The sequence below is a fragment of the Microtus ochrogaster genome, chromosome 5 (assembly GCF_000317375.1).
Source record: "Microtus ochrogaster isolate Prairie Vole_2 chromosome 5, MicOch1.0, whole genome shotgun sequence".
In the NCBI taxonomy this organism is placed as follows: domain Eukaryota; kingdom Metazoa; phylum Chordata; class Mammalia; order Rodentia; family Cricetidae; genus Microtus; species Microtus ochrogaster.
The window spans coordinates 48,197,631-48,219,895 of NC_022012.1; the positions used below are offsets into that span (position 1 = coordinate 48,197,631).

Genomic DNA, 22,265 nt, shown 5'->3' on the forward strand with positions numbered 1-22,265 from the left:
TTTTGTTACCAAGTGGACCGAATTCAGTGCTCTAAACAGATTTACCTCCACCATCCCCCCCGCCAGGCCTAATTATTTTATGATGTCTACCTCTTCTAGTTCAGGGATTCTCGGCCTTCCTAATGCTGCGTCTTTTAATACAGCTCCTCATGATGTGGTGACCCCCCAACCATAAAATTATTTTTGTTGCTACTTCATAAATGTAATTTTGCTTTTGTTATGAATCTTAATATCAGAAACTTATGATATTCAGAATGTCTGATATGTGACCCCTGTGAAAGGGTCATTTGACCCCCAGTAGTCAAGATCCACAGGTCGAGAACCACTGTTCTAGTCTCATTTACAGGGCTAGGGGAAAAAGCCCTATCCCTTCAGTTCCCTCTCATGGGGCATGGCTTCTGATTCATAAGGTACGCATTTTGCTGTGAATGCATAGCATGTTGAATATATCTAATCTATGTGTATATTTGTAGCAATTATAATTAAAGAAAAAAAAGCCATGAATTTGAGAGGAATCGGGGTGGGGGGGCAAAACATGGGAAGGCTGGAAGGGAGGAGAAGAAGGGGGAAATGATATAATTATATTCTAATTAAAATATAAAAGTGAAAGCCAGTTTTAAAATTTTAATAGAGATTATTTATTATTTGTGTGTGTCTGAGTGTAAGTATGTGCACCATGTGCAATAGGTGACCACAGAAGCCAGAGGAGAGAGCATCAGACCCCTTCGAACTGGAGTGATAGGTAGCTGTGAGCTGCTGTTTGGACCCTGGGAACCAAACCCAGGCTCTCTGCAGGAGCACTAGTGCTCTTAACTGCTGAGCCATCTCTCCACCCCATGAGAAAAATTTAAAACTATATTTATTACATAATTAACTCAACCTTAACATCTGAATGAGGCAAAGCTATAAGAAGATGCTGCAGAGACCAAGAGCAAATGGAGTTTTTTGACCAAGCTCTTGGATAGATGGAGAAAGAGCAACACCTAGCAGACTCTGAAATCCCGTTCAATTCTAGCTCCATTTTCGTTCTAAACAGTCTGTGACATTTGATGCCCTCATGCACACAGATCTACAAGACAGTTTGATTGTTACCAACCTCAAGCTGTGTCTAAATATACCTGCATTTAGAATTCATTCTTCTTAATGCCTTTAAGGTCCAAATTCTACTGAAAAAAAAATTGCTGCGCCCAATGGAAAATATAAAGCTAATTTTAAATGTCACGAACATTGCCAAATGCATTTTAATACTTCCAAGATGAGAGGAATAAATTATAAAGTTCTGAAGTATTCATATAAAAACCATCTCTTCCTCCCACGCATGCCTGTCTTCTTGACAAGCAGGTAGGAGCTGTCTCCAAGATTATCAGCCCGGCATAATGGAATATTCATGAGGAAACTGAAGGAATATTCCAGATGGAGCAGAATCAGTATAAGCACACTTATGATTTGAATATATGCAATTAATGTAAAGCACCGAAATCAAGTCATGTCCTGAAGATGAATGGGCTTCCTTGATCTTGTGTTTTGATATTAGTTCTCGCTCCCTTCGCCCTTTTTCGACTCATGGAGACAGGACCATAAGCTTACAAACCAGAAGAAGCCTAAAGTCATTACCATTTACATACGTGAAGCACCTCCATTTTACTTAATGTTCATCTGAAAGTCAAAACACTGCAGATAATTATTTCGAAGAGGGAAGCAGGGAGGGAGGAAGGGAGGGAGGGAGAGAGAGAGAGAGAGAGAGAGAGAGAGAGAGAGAGAGAGAGAGAGAGAGAGCTCCATGTGATTTGGGGTCTGTATTTCTCACATCCAAGTCCAGTTCTTACTGTGGGTTGATGTCAGGGTTGATGTTTTTCAGCTCCATGATGTCGTCGATAGTCTTTTCGATGGCATCGGGGTGAACGCTCACTGAGGTCTGCAACAGCTAGAAAACATCTTTCAATCAGTTTCTCCCATTAGCAGCGATGGCTTACATACCCCTGGGGCGGGGGCTTCAGTTCTACACCTCTGTATGAGAGGAGGCGCTCAAAACAGACATTTGTTTTAAGCTATTTATAGTACACTGGTGGCTTCTTTTTTACTTCATAGACTGAGGGTTGCCAAAGTTAAAGAAGATGAGGTAAAATTATCAAAAATCTTGCAAAATAAATCATATTTTTCTCTTTTGTAGATGGTCAACTGTGTACTCTTTTTAAATATTTTTTTCTTTATGTATGGGTGTTTTACCTGTGTGTATGTCTGTGCTCCATGTGTGTGCAGTGCACTTGGAGTGCAGAAGAGGGCATCAGGGCACCTCCCCCAGACTGGAGTTACTGATGGTTATGAGCCCATATGGGTGCTGGGGATCCAACTTGGGTCCTCTAGCCTGTCCTGGAACTTACTCTGTAGACCAGATTGGACTTGAACTCAGAGATATACCTGCCTCTACCTCCTGACTGCTGGGATTAAAGACATGTGCCACCACTGCCCAGCTATTATATTCTTGTTTTATGATTTAAGAGGTGGTATAAAATGAGTTAATTTGACATAGACTAAACTTTACAAGTACGCCTAGAAACTGTCATATATGCAAAAATGCATTTACTTCCTGTTTATATATGCTTTTTGTCAGTGATCTATTTTGTTCTTGCAAGTTCAATTTTAGTTTTTATTGTCTTAAAGTACTTTATTCCATCGTGTGCACATCTGTGTAAGGTGCACACACTGCACAGCAGGAGTGGAAGTCAGTTCCTGCCTGAGGAGTCAGTTCCTGCCTGAGGAGTCAGTTCCTGCCTGAGGAGTCAGTTCCTGCCTGAGGAGTCAGTTCCTCCCTGTGGAACCTGGGGATCACACCCAGGCTTGGTGGCAGCCACTTTGACCAGCTGGGCCATCTCACTGTTCCACAGGTTTTATGTTTCATGATCAAAGTAAGACCCTCAGTGAAAATTTACTGAAAAATTAAAAAAAAATTTACTTACCTTACTTTTCGAATCCCTCAGTGATGTTTCTGTTGAAGTAATAACACACACAAATGCCATTAGCTATAATGAGCTATAAATGTTCAAATATGGCTTACTTAAAATATTATATCGCTTTCTCAGTCCGACCAACTGTGAATTCTGCCCTCCCTTCCACGCCCCGCTCACCAATTTTTATGGTTCTAGACGCTCCAGGCTTGGTGCTGTAGCAAATCCTTTGCAGTTCACACCTTCCTGTGAGCTTCCGCATCACGAACTTCATGCAGCGCCACAAAAACTTACAGTAGAAATACAGGCACACCTGGATCAGCATCCTGTGGGGAACAAAAGACAGCGCCCTTCCCATAGAAAGCTGCGAGAGAAGAGAGAGCAGCCACCACCAGCAAGAAAAGAAGCCAGGAAGAAAACCAGCCATTAGATCTCAGCATCCACAGGTGTTCATCATTCCACTCCCGAGAGGGACAGTTACCATGGCTACACAACTCCAACAAGCTGAGGGGGAAACCCTGGGATTCTGTTTCTCCCACCTTTGTCTAAATATTTTGAAACTCAATCAGTGTTAACACGGCCTCTGCCTGAGACATCGGGTGGGGTAGGGATACCTCCTCTGCCAGAATGAATGGCTGTTCACCATCCCCCATCCCATCCCCACCCGGCCTCCAGACCTAATTCCACTCCTGCCCCACTGCCCGCATTTTCTCTTTCCTTTCTCCCATCCTTTCCTGTCTCCCTTTCCCCTGGCTTCTGCTGCTCTCCTTTGGTCATGTGGCTGCTGCCTTCCTTGCTGACCAATCCCAGCATGCCTTGCTTCTGCCCAAAGGCTTCCTCATCAATTTTCAGAAGAAGCACTTTGGACCTTTTATTCTTACTCCAAGAGGACAATGTTCTCTGATTTAAATTTAAATTTTTTTTTTCAGAACCTCTACAGGAGTCTTTTCTGGGCTCCAACAAAGCACCATGTTCTTACCACACATCCCAACTCCAGTGGCACCTCAGCAAACCAGCAATTGTGTCTCTAAACAGGCACATTTTCACACATAACTGAACTTGTGACTTTGCTTTTTATGTAGATTTTTGATTTGAAAATGAAATGCCTGCTACTTTCTGCTATTGTTCAGGATCTCAGTGACTTGTGCTTTAGAGACAATGACAGCCTGCCACCCAGACTGTTAGGTTCAGCCCCTCTTCACATTGTGTTCCTAGGAGACCGAATTATATCTGTTACTTCACACTGGTGTTGTTTCTAAAAAGTTACCCCCCCCCCAAATGTTCTCTGATTCTCTCTTGTTCCAAAATAAGGTGTTTAGGGCTACTGGGATCAATTACAGTCACCAGCATTCTTAGCAATGGGACTCATTCAGCTGGCTGATTAGTCAACTAATTCTTTGGTTATAGTCATGTGTTTGAATAGGTCTGGTTCTAATATCATCATCAGCCTTGTGTTAAAAGTAGAGTCCAATGTGTTGAAAAGGCATAGGGTTTAGGTTTTTATAAACACAAAGGAAACGATGACGAGAAAGAGCATGGCCTCCAAACTATTCCACAAAGCAGGCACAGTGGAATACTCCACAGGCAGGAAAATCAGATCCTAGGACAGCTCACAACACAAAAATGTTCGTGATATTTCCTTGATAGGAAAAACCGCACACAAAGACTCATGCAATGACCTAAGTTTCCTCTAGAAGTAAAACCATTTTAATAGTGACACGTAAATAACAGTGGGCCGGCAGGCTTCAGGATGAAGATATTAATAATGGCGTTGCTAGTTATTGGAGTCATCAGCAGTAATTTCTTCTTGATTTACTAAGCACACTTTCTTTTTCCTGAATGTTATTTTAAAAAGCATGAAAATGATAAAGCCGCTAACATGTATAACATGGCCACCAGAAGTCATTACGGGATATGTGTTTTCTGTGTGCAGCCAGTTACTATGAAATCAGCTGGATGCTGCACTTACTGTGTTAATCAAGCCTGGCATTTAAGTGTTCAGGCTAAATACATTCTAAGCTCTGGTTAGAATTCAGGTTTCGGAAAAAAAAATAGTTACCCTAAAAAATAAAGTTAGTGGAACATTTTAGTTAGGCGCCTGAGAAGATTATAAAACGTCAATGTGTTTGTTTGTAAAATGAATGCTATTTTCTAACTGTTGGATGACTATTCCAGAAAAAAAGATCGCGTTGTATATTTATCGATTGGTGTCCAGCCAAATGGCCATGACAGTGATCCTGGGAAGGATTGTCCTGTGACAATAAAGTAAAAATCCAGGAGAAAAGCCATCTTATCTGTTCTGTGTCCAGTTCTCAACGACAAATGGCCTCAACATGTGGACCAAAGTCCGTGCATCGCGACCGCACCACACACTCTTGGGTCCTTGTAGAATGGATTTTCCCAAGAGCCAAAAGGCTCTGAGAATTGCTTATGGAGGACTACGGTTTAGAACTTGAATGGTGCGGGAGAATTGTCTGTATTCTGTCAATCATGTTATAAATAAACGCTGATTGGCCAGGCAGGAAATATAAACAGGAAAACCAGACAGGAAGTAGAAATGATGTAATGAGAACAGGAGAATTCTGGGAAGGAGGAAGTTGATTCCTCCCACTCCTGCCCAGACCACCGAAGTAGCAGGATATGATCTGCCCCACTGAAAAAAAGGTACTGAGCCACATGGCTAACATAGATCAGAAAAATGGGTTAATCAAGATGTGAGAGTTAGCCAGTGAGAGGCTAGAGCTAATGGGCCAATCAGCTTATAATTTATGGAGACCTATGTGTGATTTTTCTTTGGGGCTAAACAGTTCTGGGGTAAAGGGCGAGACAGAAACCCAAACAAGCAGGCCTGGCCCTTCATGTTATACTAGAACATCTCCAAAGCCCCATGTGTTAAAGCCTTAGTCCCTAGGAAGGTACTTTTGGGACCTAATAGGAAGGCTTTAGGTCACTGGAAATCTGTCTGTGAAGGGGACTGTGGGACCTTGTCCCTCAATCCCTCTCCTCCTCTTTTTCTGTGTAGTCACGAGGTAAGTAGCTCTGCTCCTTGAGTACTTCCAACCTGAAGTGTTGCCTTCCCACAGGCCAGAGTGCCAGGGCACAGCAGTAACTTCAAAAGTACGAGTCAAGTAAATCTCACTCGAAGTTGCTCTCAGGTATTGAGAATAACAAGAGAAGCTTATTAACACAGAGTTGAGCTCCTTCATCGTCCCTTTCCCCAGGGGAAAGGCACTAGCCATTTTCTATCTTAAACCAAGCTCCAGAATGGCTCCCCTTCGGCTGCTGCACCAGGTTTATACACAGGCATGGCTTGAGACTTGGAAGTACCATCCTGGGTGCCGGGAAGTGTCTATCTGCAGAATGACTTGGAGCCTGGGTGTCATTTCTTCCCCAGGTCTCTTTTGTATTGCAGAAGAAAAACCCATGTGGGTTTCATAGACAGGTAATTTTAATAAAAGGAGAGAGAAGACACCCTATTCTGTTTGCTTTTCTTTCTCGCTCTCTTTTTCATACCCACAAGGATATTTCCACTGTCAAAAAGAAATGAAACATAGTCGAAATGCTGTGGTGGGGCTTAGGACAGAAGCATCACTCTGAAGTGTGCAGAAGACTGTGACAGCCCACAGTCACATAAACCACACCACAAAACACGAATGACAAACTCCCAAATGCACCGGCTGTCACATACTACCTACTCTTTTGTAAGCTTCATCCTAGCATTCTTTGCAACACTATCTGTTATCCAAGATACATTTAAATTTCCCCTTATTTTTCTCTATTTTATTTTTCAAAGAAGGGAAGTTTGCTTTAAAGACATTTCTTTCACCTGTACGAGTGTTGTGCCAGCCTGTCTGTGTGTGCACCACATGTGTGCCTGGTACCTGCGAGTTCAGAAGAGGGAGCTGGACCCCGTTTGGAGTAATACGGACTTTGGTACTTTGGGTTAGGAGGGTGGTGGAATGCTTTAAGCACTGCTTAGTGGGCCATCCTAGTAGGAGCGTGGAAGACAATGCTGCTGAGCATGATTTGATGTTAAACTCGCAAACATGTCCATACTGTCTCTATACTCCTTTATTTATCCTCTGCTCGCTCTAACTACAGTCCACACCCGCTGAAGGGGACCCCTGGCGCTGTGGTGCCCACTCCTACTTCACTTCGCTCATGGTGGCGTTTCCATCTCCGGCACCTGCGGTCCTCATCCTAAACTTCCTATGTCCAAGCTCTGGAGATGGCGTTCGACCACCAAGAACATTCTTAGAAGGTGAAAACCGAGGGTTTGGCTCCTAGCTCCAACCAGCAATGCCCTGACCACCCTTGTCAGTATTGCCTTAATGAAGACTTCTGTGTCCAGAAAGTCTGCAGCCTGCCACAGGCCACAACCATCCTTATATCCTAGCTCTGCCTTGCTCCTCCGGTTGCTCTGCTGCTTGGGTGCAGAGACTGTCTCCCATCCCTTTGTCTCAACCCCCAAAGACTCACACATAGCAAGGGAGGCACACAACGCACATGCTACCAGAAATAGGTTGGATTCAAGTATCTGTGTGCCTTGGAACAAGCCACTCAACTGAGTAAGCTCCCTGGTCTTCCTCTATACGATGACCCATTAAGTCCTTTACACAGTTGCACTGAGAAGGGAACGCTGTGATACGGTGTTGTTACAGCAAATGCTGTGGGCCAAACGTTAGCCGAGAGGAATGACTTACAAAGCCCCAGTTACATTCGTGAGGGATGAGGCTTTATTAGCCAATCAGAAGGGTAAAATACTTGCCCTAATTACTTCAAAGCCTGGAGGGAGGGATGGGTCCTGAGTTGCTCATGGCAGTTTGAAGTTGGCAAATTCTTGCCTTTCCTTTCTTAGGAGCATACGCAGGAAGGTTCACAATGGAGAAGTGAGACTCTGAGGCTGGAAGAGCCAGTGGCAATTATTTATGAGGGGTGACTTTAAAATTCTCTTTATCAGAATTTTCCAGGATAATGTTCTGATGACTTTAAAAAAAATCAAATCTCAAAATAATGAAATTCTAATGAAGGAAAAGATTTTCAGTATGAATCTCGAGTCCCTTATTACTGTAACTATCAATTGAATTAAAATAAGTAAAGTGTATTATAAAAACTAAACCCTAATCCTCAGTTTCACTTGGGGTGTAAGACACGCTGACCTCTTTTTGAGACCGCAGAGGTACATTTTCTCATTCACTGCATGCTTTGCTTTCTTCTTATGCAGCTGTGGCTGATTGAGTGACCGAGGGCAGTTACTTAGTCAATATTCCATGACTGCATTCAGTCACAAACATATCCTTTAGGTGGGCGTGCTCATCCTGTAGCAACTATTTGTTATTCCTAACGCAATTAAAAACACATGTAAATCATAGACTCCATCCTGTTATGCTCTGAGCAGCTCCGCCATCACTATACTCGATGGCTGCAGCAGCAGAAGAGACAGGTTACTGCTTAGCTTTGACTGTCCTGTGCAAAACTCATGCTCAGACTGATCTCCACTGTTAAGTGTTAGGGCATGGGATCAGGGATGCCTTTTAGAAGTGACTAGGCCATGGATGTACCGCCTTCATGGTTGGGTCCAGGTATGGGTTAGTGGATCAATCCGTTTACGGTCTTGGAGTGAGGCATCTGTCACTTGCCTCTCTCACCAAGCAGAGTTTGGAAAGTCTTGGGATTCTTCAGGGTCTCTGGCAGCAAGAATGTCCTCTCCAGGTGCAGTCCCTCAACCTTGGGCCTCCCAGCTTCCAGAATTATGAGCTGAATAAATCCTTTCTTATAAATTGCTTGGAAAAGGCAGTTAGGAAGAAAAGGGACCAAGATAGACAGCACACACTTTAAATGAGCGTTAGAATTTCTTCCTTCCTACAATCTGGATTCCCCAAGGTTCATTTAGTTTCCTCTGGTCTAGGCCTGGAGCATTTCATTTCAGAACATTCCAGAAGTTGACAGATTAATCTTTCCGTGGCCTTTTAAGTAATGCTGAAATTCTCCCTAGAAGTCAGCTCCTCGTGCTACTTAATGTAGAATCAGGAATTAATACCTGATTCATTCAGGCTGCACTTACATAACCTTCTTTTTGGTTGAAATGGAAGGGTTTCCAAAGTTGCCCAACAGCTACGAGAATGTACTGTTTAGGGAATAAATATTAATATAACCTTAGTTTGTAAATTTCTTGATGTCTACCCTTCCACATTCCATATATTAGCATAAAATGAACTGAAACAATATAACAGTTAAAAGTATTAAAAGCAAAAATCTAAAACAAGATCCAATAATCAACTAAGAATGGGCAACAAATTTCCTTTTGTTATTTCAAAATAAATAATCAGTAGAAACTCTTTATGTGTGTGCGTGTGTGCACGTGCGTGCTTTGGGGGTGTGTGTTGGCTCAAGTTTTTCTGAAATGCATTGAGACAGTGTAAAAAAAATTCATCAGCATCACATCATGTAACTGGTGGCAGAGGGAGTCCTGGACGCTAAGCTTCATATCACAGCGAAGCTTCCTGTTAGCATGCTTCTATAGCTAACCAATCTACATGTGCATCCGGGAGATAGTCGTACATACCAGTTTTTCTTGACTGTGTAAACAGGTGACTTAATAACCATAGCAACCAAAAACATCAGGTCAAATAAACGCGTTAGTGATATTTCAGATACTTTCTTTTCACATGGCTGAGAGGAACAGGTTAGTGAACATTCAAGATAACAAGCTCTGACATCTGGAAATGGTCTAAGTGTGATCTTCAGGTAGCTTGCATAGTGACCCAGTAGTCTCCACTGACCATACCCAAGCACAGCGAATTCCTCACTCCCCTACCCATGCCTCCAGAAACAGTGATGGAAACAAAACCAGTGGGGAGAAGAAAGTCTTAAATTGCCTCGCATAGAGTCAAATAATTTCTTGAAAGAAGCAAGTTCACCCACAACTTGCTTCGAGGGTGACCAGGGTAGAACAAGGAATGTGTTTCAGATGGAAGTAACTACCTGGAAGGAAAGAAGATCACACCAGAAAATGTGTTGAATTTTCTACTCTGTGACTAACTCTATTTTGTAACTTTTTAATATGATTCAATATATTTCATTAATGGGAAATCCGATGGCAATTAGCAGTTTGGAGTTAGTCACAAGGAATCTAGTCAATGGCTTCTAAGCAACAGGACTGTCCAAAGTCTACTAGCACAGACTCTGTGCGGGTCAGCTTGGGAGCTGTTCATGGATATTGTGGAGACAACAAGGCAGCAGGAACAAACAGAGCACACTGGCACCATGGGGAAGAACTGGTGTGGACCGGTGTGTCAGTCGAGCCCTAAATTTTGAAGAATTAAAATTCTTTATTTCAGAACAATGATTTTACAGAAATTACATTTATTGATCATTTAATAGCTGGTTTATTGACCTCAACTTTCAGACGACTGCATATCACTCTTGAGGACACACGTTTCTGAGGTCATGAAGGACATTCATGCTTTTGACCAGGCTCTCTTGTCACCTCCAAGTGCTCTCTCAACATCAAAGGGTGGACAGAGGAAGAGAGGAGCCTCACTCACAGGTTACCCTCGTTCAAAATGCAAATCCAATGCCCCTGTCTGGGGCTCACAGCTGAGGAGCAGAGGAGACAGCTGGCTCTCTAACTGGTGAGGAGGTTTCTCCACTTCAGAGGCTCACCCAGGGAGCCTTGACCACTTACCTCAGGAAGTGCTTCATTGTGCTGCTGTTTGCTCTCCAGATACGATGCCAACTGTCTTCAAGTGACTGCTTATAAATTTTCTTCTGCCAAAGTAAGTGTGGGCTACAGAGAAAAAAAAAAAAAGAGGGTTACTGGGATTTCCAAAAAACTCCTGCTCTGCCCAGAACACCATCACTAGAACCTTCCACAAAGGGAATTCAAGAGCTGGAGATGAACATGGCAGCCTTTCAACTTACGACTGTACAATTAACTTGCCAGAGATGATTGTATGAGCTTCAATAATAAGCCTTTTCTCTTTGGTGGGTACTTTTCCTACATCTTGAGGAACAATACATGTAAGAAAAATAAGGAGCCATGAAAATTACTATCATGGTTTCCAGATACCCTATGACCTCCAGGCTGACAGCCTCAGCCTTCCAAAAGCAACAGTTCAGACAGAACTGGAAGGAACTGATAATATTGCTGAGCTCAGAATCAGTCCAATTAGAATATGCTAATAGAAGATTTAAAATAGTTGTCTAAGAGTCACATACTCCAAACAAATAAATGATGCCTCACGTGTCAAGTTCAAGTTTCTTGTTGGTTTGTTTTTTGTTTTGTTTTCACAATGAACAGAGTAGTAAGATCTTACATTTGCACAGTTCTTTGCAGTCCAAAGCCTCCCTAAGGCTCAGGGAGTAGATTCCATAGAGGAGGGAGTGGAAAGAACATAAGATCAGAAGACAGGGAGATGGACTGTGAAATGCCATCTTCTGGGTATGATGTGGCCATCACAGTCACGCTCACCCAGCAGTTATTCATATAAGTTCGTGGGCCTGCACAAGGTTGTTCCTGTCAACCATTAGTTATGAATGGGGGCATCTACACCCCCACCCCACTGATAGATAGATTCAGGGAGAGGAGAAGTCATTGTCTTCAGTTGTGTATCTATTGGTGAGGCTACCAAGTTCCAATAGACAGCCCTGGTTAAAGTCAGTGGGTGATGAAATCAAACAGGAAGACATGAATGTGAGAGGGATTTGGAGAGAGGAAAGGGGTTGATGGGGAGGAAGAGAGAAGAGACAGCAAGCGGGAAAGTAATCAGAATGCATCAGACATGTATGAAATTGTCAAACAGCAAAGTTAATTTTAAAAAGTCTCAAAAATGTTTGCTTTCGCAAAGCTTACAACATGATACCTTCTGTGGTGGTTTGAAAGAAAATGACCCCTGAAAGGAGTGGCTTTGCTGGAGTGAGGTGTGGTCTTGTTGGAGGAAGTGTGTCACTGTGGAGATGGGCTTTGAGGTCTCATATGCTCAACCATGTTCAGTGAGTCAGTTTACTTCCTGTTGCCTTTGGATCAAGATGTAAGAACTCTCTGCTCCAGCACTATTTCTGCCTGCATGCTGCCTTGCTTCCCACCATGATGATAATGGACAGAACCTCTGAACTGTAGTGGGCCACACCAATTAAATGCTTTCCTTATAAGAGTTGCTGTGGTCATGGTGTCTCTCCACAGCAATAGAAAACCTAACTAAGACATTCTCTTTTTTTCTGGGAAGGATGATACATGGGCAGCCTTCAAAGAATCAAGGGTGGATGAGATGAATGAAACAGAGTTGGCTGCAACTGAGAGCGGAGAGAAGATATCCCTGAAGGAGGGGCAAGAGAGAAGTCTAGCTTAGGAGAAGTGAATGGAACAGTGAGGGGAAGAGTCACAGCTACCATCTAGAACAGCTCAAAAGCTGGGGGACAGAGCACAGTTAAAGTCCAGTCTTTCCTTAACATATATTTTCTCTACAATGTAGAGTCTACATGTTTGAAAAAGAAAATCTACACGTGGAGGCTGTGGTTGATTGTTTCTGGTGAGACAGAGAGGAGAGCAATGATCTTTAACCTTTTAAGTGTTTTTCTCAGAAACTATGTCAGAAGCAAAATAAAAAATAATATCTGTTCATTTTGGTTGGTGGAACTCTCACATCCTTCTTTGCAGATCTGTGGTTTCTAAATGAATCAATGTTTTAACTTAATCATTTTGTGTCTCCAAAGATCTTATGGTTCCTCATTGTTCAACTTTGAAAGGGCCGGGGAGACTTGGAGAAATGGTCACTCTAAGTCTGGGACATGATGAGAAACATTAGGTTGTGCCGGAAAGGGATGTGTTTAAGACAAACAAAATAAACAACAGATAAACGTGGAAAGAGCCCCAGTGGTCAAAGAAGGAATGATCTGGGCAACAACAACAAAGGCAGTATTGAATTAGAACCTAGGTATAATGAAGATCCAGGTCCATATCAGTACTGAGTCAGTACTGGATGACTGGATCAGTAAACACAAGGAGGAGGCTACATATCTTCTTTCCCCTCAGAGGAAGGCTAGACTTGGTGTCTTCCTGGAGACAGTATGGAAGGACAGAGAAAGGAGTGGATAATACAGAGACTCTTGACAAGCATGAGTCAGGTGATAAAACAAATGTCACCAGCGAGAAGTCACACTGACAGCAAATGGCCATATGTAAATGATACTTGCTCCTGTGACTTCCCCTCAACGCTGTCACCCCAGTCTAATCAGGAGAGAAATGTCAGACAAACCCCAGAGGGAGGACCTGCCACAGATTACATAACTGAGCTTCGCAAAATGCTTAAGGTAATTAGAAATAAGAAGAGTCCAATAAAGAGTGAAAACAAAGAGGTGTGTACCTAAGGAGATGGGTCTACTAGATGAGGCATCACAGGCAAGGTCCTAAAGCACAAGAGGGGTGTGCAGTAAAAGCTAAGGAAATGTAAAAAAGCACAGCCCTGAGTGTCACTGCTCAGGGGCGAAAGTATTGCTGTGCACGATGACCAGAGCTCAGTTCCCTGGACCCACGAGGAAAGGAGAGGCGAACCCCTGAAAGTTGTCCTCTGACCTCCGCACACATGTGGGTGACATTTACATCCTTGCACTTACAACACACACACACACACATCATGCACATACACATACAGTAATAATAAAACTGAAAATACAAAATATTATTTAGAAGGAAAAAGATGGACTTGGATTAATAATGAGATACCAACACATATCTGTTAGTCGTGGCAAGTATATTGCATTAATCCAAGATATTAATGCTGGAAACTGGGTGGTACGGTGTATAGGAACTACCTGTACTTCTTAGTGACTTCTCTGTAAACAAACGCCATTCTAAACTTGCATTTCTAAGGAGATGTAATGCTTCTTATGATTAGACACAGTGCTAGGCAGCAAAGACACAGGGTGAATTAGAGGAGCGAGACCGCACCCTTCCGACCTAACAGTCTTGAGTGACAGGCTGGCATAGGAAAGTAGATAGGCGCACAGGCACAGGGCTACAAGTGGAAATGTGCCCTGAGACATCAAGGAAGAGAGACGACCAGCTTAAATGTCGGGGGTAGGGGACTCCCCAAAGAGCACATGTGAAACCCCAGAAGTGAAAGAAAGGACAGTAGTTATAGAGAGGATGTTCCTATGACTGAAGGTGGTCCTCGGTGGGAAGGCAGCAAGAGGTGGAAAGGCAGAGAAGGTCATCTCAGAAGGCTCTGTGGATGGTGTTGAAAGAGGTTGAAGCATCTTGCATGAGTAGTGAGAATTGATGGAGGAAGGTCATTGGTTAATTAAATAAAGAAACTGCTTGCCCTGATAGGTTAGAACATAGGTGGGTGGAGTAAACAGAACAGAATGCTGGGAGGAAGAGGAAGTGAGCTCAGAGACGCCATGCTCCCCTCTCCTGGGCAGACGCGATAGCTCTGCTCTCTGAGGCAGATGCACGTGATGAAGCAAGCCGCCAGGATGGACGTAGGCTAGAATCTTCCCGGTAAGCGCACCTTGGGGTTCTACACAGAATATTAGAAATGGGCTAGTCCAGGTACGAGAGTTAGCCGAGAAGAGGCTAGATATAATGGGCCAAGCAGTGTTTAAAAGAATACAGTTTGTGTGTTGTTATTTCGGGTAAAGCTAGCCGGCGGCCAGGGTGCTGGGGACGCAGCCCCGCCGCTCCTATTACAACAGAGAATGACTGCAGGCTTTCAAGCTGGTATGTAACACAGCTTTATTGGTTGAAAAACACTCCAGGGTCTGGAGAGACGGCTCATGGTTAAGAGTATTGGCTGCTCTCCCAGAGGACCTGGGTTTGATTCCCAGCACCCATATGGTGGCTAGGAACCATCTGTAACTCCAATTCTAGGAGATCTGATGCCCTCATCTGGTTTCTGTGTACAGGACACATGCAAATGGTGCACAGACATCCATGCAAAACATCCAAACACACAAAATAACAGTAAAATATAAAAACCTATTCTGATCGTAGTGCAAAGAGTGAGTTGTACCATGATGAAATTACAGTGGTGATACCTTTTAGAAGCTTCCGCGATGATCCTGACAGAGATGATGGTGTCGGAAGGCAGTGGATGGAGATACAAAGTGAAGAATTTAAGAGATACTTAGCAGATGGAGTTGGCAAGACTTTTGTAAACTGACCACTTGATGTTTGGATTTGTGAAGGAAAAGGAGGAGCCAATACACACCCCTGCATGTAGATGGCAACTGGAGAGAGAGTTCACTGAGATACAGAACTCTGGGGAATTTGACTTAGGAATCTAGGACTTTCTTAGTTTTTAGGAATCTAGGACAGTCTTAGTTTTTAGGGCTAAGTGATGGTATGGAGATAGATGGATCTGAAGGCTAGGAGATCATCTAATATCTAAAGGTTTTAGATAAATATTTATAATATAATTAGAACATAGCCCAGAAGAAATTACTAAACAAACCAGATATACAACCCATCTTCTTGGCAACTCTTCTTTTTCATGAGGATGAGACTGAATTAGAGTTCTCATAATACAAAAGTGGTAAAGAATGAATTACAGTCAGGAATATGTTGTCAGACTTAACAGACATTTTTATCCTCAAGTAGTTCAATTTCATGTGGCTACAAAATTGTTTTATCTTAGAAAACCTTTTTTTTTTTTTTTTTTTTTTTTTTTGGTTTTTCGAGACAGGGTTTCTCTGTGGTTTTGGAGCCTGTCCTGGAACTAGCTCTTGTAGACCAGGCTGGTCTCGAACTCACAGAGATCTGCCTGCCTCTGCCTCCCGAGTGCTGGGATTAAAGGCATGCGCCACCACCAGCCTTAGAAAACCTTTTAAGTCCATTTAGCAGAATAATAGTAAAGAGTTCCGCCCAAGGAAGCTCTGACCTGTCTAGTCACAGTTATTGGCTGGACACCAAGATGAGGGAAGTGGGGTAGATCAGGAAGAAGCTGGGGGAGGGGGGTGGATGTGATCCAAAACACATTGTCCATGATTCTCGAAGAATTAATAAATTTTAAAAAGATAAAATTAACATATCTAGACTGTATGTCATAACAATATGGGAAAGTTAAATAATACAACAGAAAAACTAAAACAAAAACTTTCTGGGCTATGTATAGTAGCTCCCAAATTTACCCACGGGGACAAAACTTGTCCAGTGTGTGTGGCTAGCATTGCACTGGATTGTGCAGCATGGTTTAGAACTCGGAGGAAGACTTACATCCATGGGACAAGTCGCCAGAGGGGTAGGGAGGGGACTGGTGGTTATGAGTGGAAGTTTTGGAGAGAAAGTTCACACAAGTACCACTAGCCAGCTGGCAGCTTTAGTCAAGCCACTTAGTCTGTCTAGGGTTCAGTGGGAAGAGCAGTCATAGCTACCTTGCAAGGTAGTTCCAAGAATCGAATGGACCACAGTATGTAGGTGCTTAGGATACTTACAGGTACATAATGGGCCCCCAAGACCTGAGCACCCATGGGGTTATTACTTTGTCACTATTATTATATCTTCATCTAAAGTAAAAGATCATTTTGTCAAGAGTCACTTACGAATTGTCAAGACAGCCAGGCGGTGGTGACACATGCCTCTAATCTCAGCACTGAGGTAGGCAGATCTCTGTGAGTTCGAGGCCATCCTGGTCTACAAGAGCTAATTCCAGGACAGGCACCAAAGCTACAGAGAAACCCAGTCTCAAGAAACAAACAAGCAAAACAAAACACACACACACACAAAAAACCAAAAAACCAAAAAAACAAAATCAAATCAAATCAAAACAAAACAAAAATCCCAAGAAATTGTTAAGATATGTTCTGGCAGATTTTTGTGACCTGAATTGACAAATGCTGGTGGCAGGGGGAGAAGGCAAGAGATGAGAAATATTTATCAGGTAGAAGCAACTGGGTTCACTTATTGGGTGGACAAAAAGTGATAGAGAAAATAATCATCAGTTTTACTCATCTGCCCTCCAAACAGGAGGACAACACAACTAGATGTAATTCATTTGCGCCCTCCTCCCCCAGAGAAACATCAAAAACGGCAGGTGTTAAAGAGTAAGTAAAATGCCATTTAACCCATTGCTCACCGTCAAGTCATAAATAAGTTAGCTCAAATCTGTACAGAAAAATAAAAAAAAATGCTTAGTTAAAATTGTGGCCTATTTCTTTATGTTTTAAGGGGGATAAATTTTACCCCTAGACAGTCTTTGCAGGAAGACACGTGTGCAGGAAGATCTGTGGTGCCCTGAGCTGCTCTTCATAGGGAATATCCTTGGATTGCTTTTCAGTGAAGGTGCCAAGTGCCACAGTCCTCCTCTGTGGCCATGTTAGCACTGGTTGTCTCTCCATCTTCAGCACTGCCACAACAGACACTGGTGCCACAGACATCTCAAGTGTCCACACCAGGCTACTACGTTTAACGATCAAATGTGAATTACCCGCTTGGCTATATCTAGTTCACCCACTGACAAGTACAGATGTCAAACATTTTTAATTCAGAAAAAGCTCACCAATTTTCTACCTAGACATTAGTGTCCCCTCTTTCAAGGGTGACACTATTAATTAAGGAAAACATAAAAACCATTCTTTGCACTGCCCCTTATTCATGACTTATTCTCTAGAGGGAGTTCATTCTGGGGTGGACACCAGAATTGTCTGTTGTATTCTGCATCCTTAATAGTGTTCCAAAACTTTTAAAAAAATTTTGCTAGTGTGTGTGTGTAAGACACACCCATGTGCTTGTCTGGTGAGCAAAGGAAAATGTCAAGTGTTCTGCTTTAGGACTCTCTTGCTTATTCCCCTGAAACAAGGTCTCTCATTGACTCTGGAGCTTGCTCTTTTTGGGGTACTGGGGCAGCAAGCCCCAGAAATCCTCCCACCTCTGCCCCACCAGTGTTGGAGTTACAGGTGCTGACATCTATGTCCAAGAACAAGGTATCTGGACTCGGGTCCCCATGCTGTGCAGCGAGCACTCTCTCCCGCTAAGCCGTCTCCTCACCCCTCACAAATGATCTCTTTGCTGTTTCTTTCCTACCCAGGCTCCTAAACTGAATGAAGGCTGGCAAGCTGCATACCCACCAACATATTTGCCAGAACGAACGCTGTAACTTAGGAAAACACACTTTAAAAACATCTATTGATAATAACACTAGTAAAACAAACTCTAAATTTCCCACCTGAAAGAAAAAAAAATCATCTAGATCTTACTTTCCCTATAATAAAGAATACGATTATAAGCTGGGCTTGTTAAGCTTGGCAGGGCACGGCAGTGATTTGTCTCTGTGTGTACAGAGATGAACAGATCCAAAGAGAAAGATCAAATGATCAAGCTTGCTGATCAAACACCCGAGGTGAGTCGGCACTTCGGTATGGGGCTCCGCTGTTATCTGCCTCCTCTCTTTTTCCAGCTGGGAGGGAAGGGATAGTGATGAGTGGCCCAAGACTTCTGAAAGGCTCCTCACCCCGACACTGGGGGACTTGTCAGGCTTTTTTTGAGCACGAAGCTCCCAGAAGTTCTTTGTAAAAAGTACCACAGTGTAACCTCATCTCTTCCATCCAGCCATTGAACGCCCCAGGGGATGGTTAGAGACTCTACTAGAGGCAGCAAAGCTTCTTTCTTTAAAATCTTAAACCCTAGGGGAGAGAGAGAGAGAGAGAGAGAGAGAGAGAGAGAGAGAGAGAGAGAGAGAGGCTACTCCCTGTACACTCTCGAAGTTTTAACTGTAACAACCAAAATGCCATGGGCACATGGTGCTTACACACACATAAAAACCACTTACACACACATAAAAACCAACTTACAGCCGGGCGGTGGTTGGACACGCCTTTAATCCCAGCACTCGGGAGGCAGAGGCAGAGGCAGAGGCAGGTGGATCTCTGTGAGTTTGAGGCCATCCTGGTCTACAAGAGCTAGTTCCAGGACAGGAACCAAAAAGCTACGGAGAAACCCTGTCTCGAAAATCAAAAAAAAAAAAAAAAAAACCTACTCACAAAGTGAATGCCAATTCATTCTAACATCTGTCCAACTTGTGATTATCCCGGCATTTAAAAGAGTATACAGTACATTTTAAGATAAAGTTCTAATTCCAGTACTTGGGAGGCAGAGGCAGGTGGATCTCTGTGAATTCAAAGACAGCCTGGTCTACAGAGTGAGTTCCAGGACAGTCAGGTTTACACAGAGAAACCCTGACTCAAAAAAAAAAAAAAAACCAAAATAAATAAATAATATTAAGATTCAACCTGAAGAATTAAATCTCAGTTTAAGGTTTTGTGGAATTAATAACAGTTAATATTTAAACACAAGTTGCTAAGAGTTGGGCAACAACCAATGTGTTTTGTTTATAAACTCAGTCCTAGCCACTTCATGAAGTGAGTCTTAACTATTGTCTCCACTTTGCAGCAGGGGAAATCGAGCTAGAGAGGTTAAGGGATCTTCCAAGGAGAGTCTATGGTTAGTTAGCACACGGCAGAGTTGAGTTTCAGGAGGCAGTGGCACTCAGCTTGCTTCTGTGCTGCCTCTAGAAGCCACTGGGACAAAATTCTAGATAGACTTGGGAAAAAGAATGAAAACTCCATTTAATTCACCTTAAAGGGCAAAGCCAGGAAGCAAGCCATCAAGTTGTGTGTTTGAGCCTGTACCCAAAGCTTCATGGCATCCTTGAGGAGCTACCTAGAAGATCACCTTCCAGACACTTCTGGTCTTATCTAACGATGATTATGGCCCTTCTAGAATGTAATGAAACAAGAATTGAGAAGACATTCCTCAGTCAGGTAGGGATTTCAAAATCTACTAGAAATAGATATAAGTGTTCCTAGAGAGATGGCTCAGTGGTTAAGAGCATTGGCTGCTCTTCCAGAGGACCAGGGTTTGACTCCCAGCACCCACATGGTGGCCCAGCCTCACAACTTTCTCTAGTGCCAGCTCCAGGGGATCCGACACCCTCTTTTAACGTCCATAGACACCTCACAAATGTGGTACATGGATATACACGCAAGTAAAATTCCCCCCAACACAAAGAAAATATAAAATAAATATTAAAAAAAGAAACAGTTGACCAGGTGGTGGTGGCGCACGCCTTTAAACCCAGCACTCGGGAGGCTAAGACAGGAGGGTCTGTGAGTTCAAGGCCAGCCTGGTCTACAGAGTGAGTTCCAGGACAGGCTCCAAAGCTACAAAGAAACCCTGTCTCAAAAAACAACAACAACAAAAAACCAAAAAAAAAAAAAAAAGGAGAAGAGGAGAAGGAGGAGGAAGAGAAGGAGGAGGAGAAAGGAGAACAACAAGAAGAAATAGGAAATAGATATGTTTCATTTTGACCCACCCCTTCCTCAGTGATGTCATATTTTGGTGAAAAATGCAAACATGGAGAGAAAACATGAACACTTTAGAAAATGTTTCCACTACCAGATACCTGAGGCTGCTGCATTTTACATTAATTCTTTATTATGCTTTGCATGCATGCCTGTCTGGGGATGATTTCCAATAAAACAGAACAAAGGCCTTATCAAAAATGAGCATGCCAGCAAGGAACACATCTGCCTGGGACAACAACCAAATGTTCTTAGCTCCAGCACCACGTCTGCCTGCACGCTGCCATAATCTCTATCATGGTGATAATGGACTGAACCTCTGAAACTGTAAGCTGCCACCTCAATTAAATGTTTTCTTTATAAGAGTTGCTGTGGTCATGCTGGGCGGTGGCAGTATATGCCTTTAATCCCAGCACTCGGGAGGCAGAGGCCAGAGGATCTCTGTGAGTTTGAGGCCAGCCTGGTCTACAGAGTGAGTTCCTGGATAACTAGGGCTACACAGAGAAACCCTGTCTTGAAAAACCAAAACTAAGAAAAAAAGAAAAGAGTTTTCGTGGTCATGCTGTCTCTTCACAACAATAGGAAATCCTAACTAGACAATTAGCAGATTCAGATAATGTCTGTATTTTCAGCCTGCTTCATATTTAAGCAAGTCCTAAAAAGTAACAAATCTATGTAAAGAATGAGAGCCTTGTGATTTTAAAATAATATGAAGCAATAAAATAACAAACTGAATAAAAACAATAAAAAATGGAAGGAACCAGTAAGGTGATGGAGAGATGGTATGGTATGGGGTAAAAAGGAAGAAAAGAAAGAAACCTATGGCTGTGAACATCTAAAGTATGGACAAAATGTGATTTGGCTTTCACACGATGACAGAAAACTAGATATGAAAAATTACCACCCCAAATGAAAATGGATGAAGAAGTCTTTGAAACTGCACAGCTCCTGTCCCCACACGCCACCCAGCCTACCCCACGAGAGGGGCATGTCACGGATACCCATCTCCCTGAGGCCACGGTCCAGGGCTGTTCTTTCCTCCTTCCTCAGCAATCGTCTTTAAACCCGACCTGCTGACATGCCCTGACACGGCAGCACGGAAGCGCCTTCCCTTCCTCAGGCATGGGCACTCGTCTAGGGTTATTTCGTGATTTAGAGCGACGGCAGTCCATGCTCGCTGCAGAAGTCAAGGCTGCCCATAAATTTACTCATGGCCTGCTTCAAAAGCACACGGTTTTCTGCTTTTCTAGGCAGCACACGGTTGGCAAGCACAGTTGATGAGATATGTCTCTGACCTTTAAGAGACTACGGGAATTTGAAAAAGTTATAGTCCCTTTGACACAAAGTGTTCTCAATATTTTAGTTGTGAAAATTAAAATTCTAAATAAAAGCCGTTGTAAAAGGCAGTAGAAATGTGGGGACAGTTTCCACACTAAAAGTCAAATGTGCTTTCCTGAGAAACACAGATTTGCAGTGAAGAAGGTTTGGGTCCTAGGGTCTGGAGTACCAAGTCTTAAGAGTATCACCCTGGTGTAAAGAAACCATTTATTTTATGTACTTATTTTCATATCTTATTTCTAGTTGTGTGTATGGTGTGTGTATGGGTATGTGTAGGTGTGTGTGTGTGTGTGTGTGTATGGGCATTGAGTAGGGGTGGGGGTGTGGATGGGTCTGTGTGTGTGTGTGTGGATGGGTCTGTGTGCATGTGTGTGGACGGGCGTGTGTGTATGTATGGGTATGTGTGGGGTGTGTGTGTGTGTATGGGTGAGTGTGTGCATGCATGTGGATGGGTCTGTGTGTGTGTGTATGGGTATGGGTGTGGTGTGGGTGTGTATGTGGATGGGTATGTTTGTGTGTGTGTGTGTGTGTGTGGATGGGTGAGTGTGTGTGCATGCATGTGGATGGCTGTATGTGTGTGTGGATGGGTCTGTGTGCATGTGTGTGGACGGGCGTGTGTGTATGTGTGGGTATGTGTGGGGTGTGTGTGTGTATGGGCATTGCGTAGGGGTGGGGGTGTGGATGGGT

At 43.2% G+C, this 22,265-nt stretch overlaps 1 protein-coding gene across 2 annotated transcripts in view; it reads right to left on the minus strand.

Annotated features, from left to right (window-relative positions):
• Elmod1 (ELMO domain containing 1) overlaps positions 1 to 22,265 on the minus strand; it is a 53,960-nt gene that overhangs the window by 20,234 nt on the left and 11,461 nt on the right. For both annotated transcript variants that reach the window (XM_005347362.3, XM_026779127.1), the window contains exons 2-5: positions 10,633 to 10,734; positions 3,126 to 3,271; positions 2,958 to 2,986; positions 1,827 to 1,924 (exon numbers count right to left, since the gene is read on the minus strand). In XM_005347362.3, the coding sequence (XP_005347419.1) occupies positions 1,827 to 1,924; positions 2,958 to 2,986; positions 3,126 to 3,271; positions 10,633 to 10,649 (290 nt within the window). In that variant the 5' untranslated portion in view covers positions 10,650 to 10,734. The remainder of the gene's footprint in view (positions 1 to 1,826; positions 1,925 to 2,957; positions 2,987 to 3,125; positions 3,272 to 10,632; positions 10,735 to 22,265) is intronic.